The sequence below is a fragment of the Mus caroli genome, unplaced genomic scaffold (assembly GCF_978045245.1).
Source record: "Mus caroli unplaced genomic scaffold, Mus_caroli_1 scaffold_15, whole genome shotgun sequence".
Taxonomy (NCBI): Eukaryota; Metazoa; Chordata; class Mammalia; order Rodentia; family Muridae; genus Mus; species Mus caroli.
The window spans coordinates 106,968,430-106,979,279 of NW_028227270.1; the positions used below are offsets into that span (position 1 = coordinate 106,968,430).

At 42.3% G+C, this 10,850-nt stretch overlaps 1 protein-coding gene and 1 pseudogene across 8 annotated transcripts in view; both read left to right on the top strand.

The window, feature by feature from the left end:
* The window catches only part of Hecw1 (HECT, C2 and WW domain containing E3 ubiquitin protein ligase 1), a 287,293-nt gene extending 282,025 nt beyond the window's left edge, over positions 1–5,268 (top strand). For all 8 annotated transcript variants that reach the window (XM_021180044.2, XM_029468498.2, XM_029468503.2 and 5 more), the window contains one exon: positions 977–5,268. In XM_021180044.2, coding sequence (XP_021035703.1) covers positions 977–1,088 — 112 coding nt within the window. In that variant the 3' untranslated portion in view covers positions 1,089–5,268. The remainder of the gene's footprint in view (positions 1–976) is intronic.
* LOC110308446 (uncharacterized) lies at positions 1,365–9,287 on the top strand (annotated as a pseudogene).
* The last annotated feature ends 1,563 nt before the right edge of the window (positions 9,288–10,850 follow it).

Sequence of the window (10,850 nt, forward strand, 5' to 3'; positions counted from 1 at the left end):
TATGGAGTGTTGTTGTTGTTGTTGTGTTGTTCTGATTTTTTTGTTTTGTTTTAGCTTAGTGTCTTTTTCTGTGCTGGTTGATGTATAAACACAACTTAAACATACTGCTCACCCAACCTGGGAAGAAAAAGTATAAAATTAGCTTCCAGCTGTACCAATACACTCTTTTTCCTGCTTTGTCAAAAGACCAGAATCAAGTTTCCATAGAAACAAAGAGTTCCTGGCAGGAAACAGATACCATGGAAAAATCTGTGTGGTTATGCCTCCTCTGCTTGCCGCTGAATTATCCAGTGTTTCCTATACCTTGTATTATCCATGTAAGAAGAAAGACATAGCTAGTCTAGGACAGATTCTGGCAAGTATGAGCCACCAGAATGAAACCATTCTGAGCAAGGCTACATGGATGACAATGATATGAAGACTCTCCCAGGCTTGGGGAAGGAGTGTCCCATATGCTCAGTGGTCCTTGGGTGTGGGCCATGTAAGCTTCAGTTGATGTGTGTTCCACTGGTATAGAGGAGTTAAACTTGTTTCCACAACGCACCTGGCATGGACAACTGGATCTCAGGATTACAGAGTACCAGTAGCTCTTCCAAGTAGATATTTGTGGTTTAACAAGGCCTAGAACTCATGAGGGAAGTAAGGATGCTTTGGAATGATCCATTAGCACTAATAAAGTCTCCACCTCCTTCATATTATTTAAATTTCAAATTAGGCTAATAGCATAGACTTGACTGTTGGTTCTCTACTGTGCTTGTAGTATAGTGTAGTTTTATTTACAAATAACAATTAACTGTTTCTAGTTCTTCAATTTCCTAAACTTGTTGTATCTCAACAGCCATGGTTTGCCATTTGCAGTCTTTTTTGATTGACCAAAATCATTGTCTGGCTTACTTTTGATTTCCTCTTTTAAGTCATCAATGTAACCAAAAGCAGTCCTTAAAATACCCTCACCAGTATTTTCTCCCCAACTCAGGGCACATACATGCTTCAACCGATTGGATCTCCCACCATACCCTTCATATTCCATGTTGTATGAAAAGCTGTTAACAGCAGTAGAAGAAACCAGCACCTTTGGACTTGAGTGAAGACGTGGAGCCTTGCCTGGCATTGTCCTGAACAGTGACACCACCCTCTCTGGGATGACTTACTCCCTCCTTTGACTTTGGTATTCCATGATTTTTATTTCAAAGCAAATTAGAATTGGCAAAAGCTGTGCATGAAGAATTGCCTTCTTCTAAGACCTAATCTTCAGGCTTATCTCCTCTGTTTCCAATGAACTGCTAGCCTGTATGCAATACTACAAAACAGCTGTCTCAAGGTCTGTGTATACCTCCACATACCTCCATTCCTAACAACGAAATATGAGTGCAGGTTATGCTACACTTGACGAAATGGTAATAAATGTTTACTTCCATTTCTATCATTTAAAGATAATTTGAGCTGTAAGCATTCCATGCTTTTATATGCCCATGTCTTCCAAGCAGAGCCTCCATTTTTCCTAATTTCTAGCAACTATTTCCAGCCCTGGGAGCTGACTAATTTTTCCCTTTCTATCTCTACATTTCCTATTCATTCTATCCAAACGGACAGCCAAGGCCACACAGAAACGTTTTCTTCATTCAACTCATGATCCATAGTGGTATCAGTCCCATCAGCCAGAACTAACCTAGACATATGGTGCAAATATGAAACTTCCAGCAATTAACAACAGCAAGAAGGAAAAGGTTATCAGTAAATCCAAGGGTGTGGACTATGAAATCAACTTGAGTTCAGAAAGGTGAGGTGGGGGAATCTCCCCTGGTGAACCCTCACCACCCAAGAAGCACAAACTTGTGTATCATGTTCAAGGAGCAAATCCTAATTGCTGTAGATTGAAGGATGAGCCTTTACCTCTAATTTTGTCACCATAAAAAGTGATAAGGCAAACAGGAAAAAGGACAGGACATGTGACATGTATTCCAATCCATGAATTTTGTTTAATCTATTCTCACGCACACATAGTCCAAATAAATCTCATGGCTTTTGTTGCAGCCAAGTTTATTTACTTGATAGGCCAAACTTTTGCTTCTTTTCTCATTCTTTTTTTTCCTTTCCTATCCTTTTTTTAAATCATGGTGTTCAAATTCTGTCACATCTGATGTTCACAGACACCACATACAAAGCTGCAGAGCACGATGGTGCTTGTTAAGGATCACGGGCAATATAAACTTTTCCTTCATCCTTAGTGATTCTTCAAAGGCAAGCTGACTTGTGTCCACAAAAAAAAAATCCATTTTTTAAAGCATTCAGCAAAATATTTAAGAAAATGTGTTTTTAGAAAAACAATCGCAGGCTCCACAGACAGCCTGGCATCTTAAGTACATTTGAGATAAATCTAACCATAATGGTCATTTGCTATTTTTTGTAACCATGTTATCCATGTTGTCTGAAATACAACATAAATGAAAGTGGTTTTTCTTCACTGGGAAAAAAAAGCTAAAGAGACCCAACTATTTAAATATTCATTGTTGTAGTCAACATATTAAAATAAAAGAACAAGTCTGAGAATGTAAAGCTAACTTAGGATGAAGCCATGCCTCGTGGCTCAGTACAGCAGTGTGTTTTGTTCCTGCACATTAAAATATTTTCTTAGTAAAAATTATTCACAATGCCAAGACACTCTGTGTTCCTGTGTTTCTTTGTTAAGCAAGAAGTATATATGATACAGACTTAGTTTTTTATTGCTATCAAAAATAAGTTTTACTAAAAAATGGGATGTACATTGTATGAAACACAGCTTGAGGGGTGAGTAAGATTTGGCCCATATTTCAGAATCTGAAAAATAAGTCCAATGGAGCTGTTATTTATTAATGAACTTGGAACAAAAGCACTGCTAAAGTCATTTTCACTAAATCTTTAACTCCTAGAAAAGCATATTTAGAATTCATCTTATGTATACATAAAAACCTCGCAAAAATTCAACCATTTGACTTTTTTACCACTGACTTGCCATACATTGAAAAGGCGGATGTTGTTCAAATGTAGGAAGCTGCTCCTGAAGAGCTTTACAATTTGCAGAAATGAGAGAATCTATTAAATATATTAATATATAGGCTACCAACATACAGAAGGAAGAAATTATCTTAGAAATGACATGTGAATAAGAAACTCAGATAATGCATTTTTAATTAAGTTTTAGTTATACCTCTACCCTTGTGCAAGGTTCTACACAAATCCCAAGAGCAATAGTATTTCTAATATGCTCTTTTTAATTATTTGAGGTTATTGCGATGCATTTCAATCATATTCACCTAACACTCTTCTCCCTAACTCCTTCTACATTCACTCCCCAGTATCCCATTCCTTCTCAATGGCATGTCACTTTTTAATGACCCATGGAGTCCAATTTGTGCTGTTTGTCCATATCTTAAATTAGTATGAGGTCATCCCCTGGAAGATATAAATGTATCGTGTGTGTGTGTGTGTGTGTGTGTGTGTGTGTGTACATACACATATACATATTTGATTGTTATAGCCATCTGCAGTGGTGCACCTTTATGGCATTAAAATGCCTTTAATCCCAGCACTTGGAAGGCAGAGGCAGGCAGAGCTCTGTGAATTCAATGCCAGTCTGGTCAACAGAGCAAGTTCCAGATCATCCAGAGTTACCTAGTAAGACTCTATTTAAAAAAAAAAAGACAAAAGGAAAGAAAGAAAACTGACTCTTAGCAGCCATCAGCTGTCAATAGCTCCTCAGCTAGGGCTGGGGACTTGTGAACCCCTCTTTATATACTAATAGTATTCTAGAAAAATTAAAAATGTCATTTATACTAACACCAAAGTTGCTGAGAGAATGTAAAGCTTGCTTCGTAGACCCCAACACGTGACTTCAGCCTTTCATGAAAGAAGCAAAATCCAAGGGGAGAGGAGCTCAAAAGCCAGTCATGGATAGACACTTCCCACTTCATCCATGAGAACATTGGAATTATATCTAATTCATTATATATGCATATGGACATATAACTATATATGTTTATATGTATATGTGTATACATTTACACATAAGGAAAATGCTGTAGAAATAGTTTTTTATTGATTTCAATGGTTGGAGATAAATCACCTCAAATCATATAATTCTTTGGGTAACACAGATTTTTTTTTGTGACCATATGTTATTCTTTGAATTTTTTTCTCCATAAAGTTAATTAGAAAGTAATTACCTGTAAGTCATAACCTCCCTAAAACAAGATTTTTTATATCTAGTTTTATGAGTATAATGCAATACCTTTGGGAGAAGACAAAAAATATTTAAAAGATTTAAAAATTATGTTACAATTTGAAAAAGACAATAAGGTGTTATAATTTTATAGATAATACAAATATATTATTCAATAACATGAAGATGACAATCTTCCCAATAGAAACTGAGTCATCAAGATCAGAAGTACTCTAGAATACTGAGTTCTCTGTGACATCCCGTGTATATGAGTTCGAGAACACCCTGATGGTTTGCTACCATCATTATTATAGCACAAACACTTCAGGAAAGGTAATGAAAATATTCAAATGCTTAATGAGATTTTGGCAAGCTTTCATTATGAAAGATTTAAATGGTTTTCCTGTTAATAATGAAGCTATATCATTCAACAGTAAGAATATTTGTATGGCAAGCCAGTGAGCTGAGTTTCCCACAAAACTTCTAACAATATGCAGTTTCATCAATAGTTCATGTATCAAGCCACATGTCTGAAATTGGGGTTCAGAAAATTTCTAAGTTGCCACAAATGTTTTCCCAGTCAAGATGAAACACTTTCAAATGAAAGTAGTTAGAACTTCACATAACAAACTGTGGTGCTTTATTATTACTGTTGGTGTCGTTGTTATGATTATTATTATTACAATTATGTCTAACAGTGTTCATCACTAAAACTGCAATACTGTATCATAAATGTGCAGGATGACTATTCCAGCCATCACAAGGTCCAAAAGAGAAAGTGTTATTTTCCTGTTAATGACATGTAGTCCCTTTGTTCTAGTAGATAAAAGGTGCCTAGAGGTAGTATATAGAGTAAATATTGTTCCGTTAGTCTATTTCCTGCAGCTTCCATTATCTAAGGAAATGTCCATAAGATTTTGTTTACAAGTCTTTGTTCTAGTCAATAACAGGAGACGTCATATTACTGGGCTGATTTTGCTTACATCTACAAAAGAAATGTTATGTGATACTCAGGCCTCGCTTTCTCTTACATCATACATCTTCAAGGAATGTCAATAAACTCACTTTGGTATGGCACTGAGTATGCTCCTTCTTGCAAAGAGAAGTCTATTGTAACAAACAAAATTCTAGATCAAGCCTGTGCTCCTGCTGACTGGTGTAAGGAATAAAACAACACAAAAGGATCCCAGCTTCCCCAGCAAACAAACCTCAGAGGAAAGTCAATATTGTTATGTTCATAAACCCATGAGGAAAGGAGCTGATTTTGAAACCATGCACATTCCGTGTTTATGCATATTAGACCTCCACACAAATCATATGTGCCTCGTTTCCTAAGTGTCCTTTATGTAAAGCAAGACGACATTGATTTGTATGAAATCTTATCGGTTAAGAATTTCTATGAAAACTTCAGACATGGCCCTTGGAGGATTACCACTGAGTACAAATCACAAATGACCAATATATTTCTACACCCACACCCCTAACCTCCCACACAAATCTCTCTCTCTCTCTCTCTCTCTCTCTCTCTCTCTCTCTCTCTCTCTCTCTCTCTCTCTCTCTCTCACACACACACACACACACACACACACACACACACACAACCCCAACACCTGCAGCAGGTAGGTGAGCTGACCTACAGGGCAGGAGAACAAGAGAACTGGCTCTGTCCCTCAGGAGCTGCAGCACTTGGGAGAGCAGGTTTTGCACCTTGCCTGGGCAGCACAATAGAGCTGGCCCTGGTGTTGAGGGTAATGGTGAGCCAGTCCTAAGAGCATGATCATATGAGAGCTGTCCCCACCACATATCTGCCCTGAAGTGGCATGAGAATGAGAGAGCTACTATTTCCCCCACCTACCCCCACATACACACAGTGCAATGAGGTGAGCTGGTCAGAGGTTAGGAGATCAGGAGAAATAGCCCCACCCCTTACCAGCTGCAGAGCCTAGCAGAATGGGCCCTGGTTGCATGTGTGTATGAGAACCATCCCTAGGCAAAGGACCCTGGTGATGTGGTTACAGGAGAGCTGGTGGTCTGACAAACTCAGCTTCTACCCAGGCCCAGATCCAGGGCTCTGAGTTGGTCCATCACAACATCTCCAGGGCTTTAAGTTGGCCCACTCCAACATCTACACTCATATATTCTGCTAGAGGATATAAAGTACCCGGTCCTTTATACATCGATCTCTGTGACACAGGGCAAAATAGAATATCCAAGAGGAGTCCCAGTAAGAATCCAGAAATGATGGTATAGCAGAAGTCAGAGGACTTGACCCAGACCAATGACTCATTACAATGGACATTTGAAAATAAAGCTGGTTGGGCAAGAAGGTATAGTGTGTGTGTGACACACCATGACACACTGTAGCTTCTACAGTGAGACATTTTGGTTTTTGTTTTTAGTTTTTGTTTTTGTTTGGGTTTTTTGTTGTTTTCTTTTGGGGGGAGGTTGCAAAGGTCTCTCCTTCCCTCTCCCCCATGAAAAAGACATTTAACAAAACCCTTTTCATTGATTCTTTGTGAATTTCACATCATGCACCCCAATCCCACTCATCTCCCCATCTCAACAAAACAATGGAAACAGGCAAACTCCGGAGATAGGAGGTTGGGGAATCCTCTAGAATATACCAGACACCTGGGAGGTGAGAGACTCTCAGAACTCAAAGGTAGGGACTGTAGATGAAATGCCCTACAGAGGGGAGAAGGAACTTGTAGAGCCCACCTCCAGTAAAAAGACAGGGCATCAAGTGGAGGGATGGGGTTGCCATCCCACAGTCAAAACTCTGACCCAGAATTGTTTGTCTGAAAGAACTGCAGGGACAAAAATGGAGAACAGCCTGAGGGAAAGGAAGTCCAGCAACAGGCCCAAATTGGGATCCAGCTCAAGAAGAGGCCCCAAGGCCTGATACTATGGTGTACTTACAAAAAGAAGCCTAGCATGACTGCCCTCCAAAAGGCCAACGAGCAGCTGAAAGAGTCAGATGCAGATATTTACACCCAACCAATGGACAGAAGCCAGGGACCCCCATGGTTGAATTAGGGAAAAGCTGGAAGAAGCTGAGGAGGAGGGTGACCCTGTAGGAGAACCAGCAGTCTCAACTCACCTGGACCTCTGAGATCTCTCAGACACTGAGCCACCAACCAGGCAGCTGATATGGGGCCCACAACACATATACAGCAGAGGACTGCTGGGTCTGGACTCAGTGGGAGAAAATGCACCTAACCCTCAAGAAACTTGAGGCCCCAGGGAATGGGGAGGTTTGATAGGGTGAGGGTGGGGTGGGGTGGGGTGAGGACATCCTCTTGGAGATGGGGAGGAGGAGGTATGGGATGAGTAACAGTCATAGGGCAGACCAGGACAGGGATAATGACCGGACTGTAACAACAGATTAAAGAATTAAAAAAAAAAAAAAAAAAAACAAGCTGTAGTTTTCCTGTCCAACCATGTAGCTTCATAAATATATTCACTTTTCTGAATTACTCAAAAAGGCATTAACTTCTCCTTTTCTTCTTTCTCTCTTTTTTCTGAACATGCTTTCCTTAACACTTTGGGTTTCCCCAACATTTTAGTCATCCATCTCTCTAATGCCATCCTCCGGACCTTGTGGCTGCCAGTGGGGTGTCTGATCTCCACCTCAATTTAGATGGCATAGCTTTTTTCCTTCTTTCACAGAGATCTGCCTGCCTCTGCCTCCACATCGGAAGTGGACATTTCTGGTTTCTTTGGAGACTCAGTTGTGCCATGTGATGTTGTTCTGGAAGCTGTCTTATTGAGGGTGCTTTACCAAGGCAGATACATGAGAGGATGTTTTGCTGAGGCAAACACATGAAAGGCATGAAAGGACATGTGATGTTTGGAAACAGTGTAAATATACCCCAGACAGTGAATGATGCTCTTACATTGGTCCACCTTGCAACAAATCAGTGATCTTTGCTGATCTTCACTTGTCATGATTTCAAAGAGAGAAATGAGCCAAAGAATTTCTTGTGGTATTCTGCCTGCTTCTTGCCACTTCCATGGACTCATGCTGCTTCAGTAGAGCCTTGTGGTTTCTTCTGGATTGAGCCACTGGTACTGATTCATGTTTAGTGTTTGCTGATTGACTGGACCACCACTACTAATTTGTATTTAATGTTTTGGAATGGACTCCTGATACCCCAACAAGGAAGACTGGTATAGCCCCAAAGAACTACTACTAAACAGGTCCACAATCTCCTTTTACTATAAATCTCATTCCTCTACCTCTGGTCAGGGGGCTAGAAAGGAAGTAATTCCTGAGAGGAGACAGCCAGACTACCTGAGACCTGAGCAGGCCCTGGGGAATGACTCAGTCCCTGACTGGGAAGAGGCAGAGGCATCTGTGTTTGTTGGTCAGGACCCTCATCCAACACTGTGTCCTGCTGGTTCCCTCAGAGTAAAACGTGTCGTGCTGCCCCAAGAAGACACTTTGTGGATGCTGTACCATCGTTCACCCATATTCTGGAAAGAGATTTCGTCTTGAACAGGGATCTTCAGAGTCTTTGTTCGTGGATTCAACTTACCTACTTCCCAAGGAGTGGCGTCCTATATGGGCAATACAGAAGATGGACTAGAGGCTGCTAATCCAGAGCCTGCTAGCCCATGGCCTGTAGAACAAGTTAACAGTCTTGCTGGCCAGGCTCTGTTTCAGTGTACTGAATGCAAGAAGAGCTTTCTTTACAGGTCTCACTTTGACTTCCAGCAGCGGTCACACACAGGAGAGAGAACCTTCAAGTGCATCTTGTGCAACAAAGCCTTTCTACAGCCCGCTGACCTGAGAGTCCACCAGCATGCCACACTGGGAGAAGACTTACACGTGCGCAGTCTGAAGAAAGGAGTTTACCCACAGGTCCACTCTGCAGGGCCACAATTGGGTCCACATGAAGGAAAAGCCTTGTGTGTGTAAGGATTGTGGTCAACGCTTCTGCCTCAAGGGCAACCTAACCTTGCTGTCCATTTCTGCATCCACTGCAACTTGATACCCTACATGTGTAAAAAGTGTAACCTGGCTTTCCCACAGTAGGGGATTTGGAAGCGACACATGAAAATCCACTTGAGAAAGGTGTCGGTGTAATTCTGGGTCCAGTTTGTTTGTTTGTTTGTTTTCCCAGGAAGACTCAAAATGTAAACTCTCAGCTACACCATTGCACCAGCATCATACCTGCCTATTTGCTGATGTGCTCTCAACCATGATGATCATGGACTCACCCTCTAAAACTGTAAGCCTCAATAAACTGTGCATTCTGTAGGTTGCCCTGGCCATGATGTCTTATCACATCAATAGAAAAGTAACTAGTTGCAGATCAACCTGAGCAAGGATAGAGATAGAACGAAGATAGACTCCAGGGTCCCCAATGAAGGAGCTAGAGAAAGGACCCAAGGAGCTGAAGGGGTTTGCAGCCCCATAGGAAGAACAACAATATGAACTAACCAGGGCCCCCAGAGCTCCCTGGGACTAATCCACCAATCAAAGAAAACACATGGTGGGACTCATGGCCCTAGCTGCATATGTAGCAGAGGATGGCCTAGTCAGTCATCAGTGGGAGGAGAGGCCCTTGGTCCTGTGAAGGTTCTATGCCCCAGTATAGAGGAATGCTAGGGCCAGGAAGCAGGAATGGGTGGGTTGGGAAGCAAGGGGAGGGGGGAGGAGATAGGGGATTTTTGGAGGGGAAACTAAGAAAGGGGATACTATTTGAAATATAAATAAAGAAAATACCTCAAGCCTCTTCCGGTCTGACCAGCACCGGGATAGCTAGAGCGCAGGGTCGGCTGACACCCGCCAGCTACCCACGACACCCGCCACAGGATCTTGAGACTTCTGGTGAGTAGAACACAGCTTCTGCTCCAGTCCAATCACGCGGGACCTGAGACTGCTTTGGTTGGGGAGGCAGAAATACGGCCTGAGTAGGGCCACAAGCCTCTTCCAGTCAGACCAGCACAGGGGTAGCTAGGGCGCAGGGTTGGCTGACACTTGCCAGCTACCCACAATACCTGCCACAGGATCTTAAGACTTCTGGTGAGTGGAACACAGCTTCTGCTCCAATCCAATTGTGCGCGGGGCCTGAGACTGCATTAGTTAGGGAAGCAGAAAACTGGCCTGAGTAGGGCCAAAAGCCTCTTCCTGTCAGACCAGCACCTGGGTAGCTAGAGCACAGGGTCGGCTGACACCCGCCAGCTACCCACCACACCCGCCACAGGATTTTGAGACTTCTGGTGAGTGGAACACAGCTTCTGCTCCAGTCCAATCACGCGGGACCTGAGACTGCTTTGGTTGGGGAGGCAGAAATCCGGCCTGAGTAGGGCCACAAGCCTCTTCCGGTCTGACCAGCACCGGGGTAGCTATAGCGCAGTGTCGGCTGACACCCGCCAGCTACCCACGACACCCGCCACAGGATTTTGAGACTTCTGGTGAGTGGAACACAGAGTCTGCTCCAATCTTTAAAGAGTGACAACAATAACAACTAACCCCAGAGATTACCAGATGGCGAAAGGTAAATGTAATAATCTTACTAAAAGAAACCAAGACCACTCACCATCATCAGAACCCAGCACTCTCACTTCGCCCAGTCCAGGGCACCCCAACACACCGGAAAAGCTAGACACGGATCTAAAAGAATATCTCATGATGATGATAGAG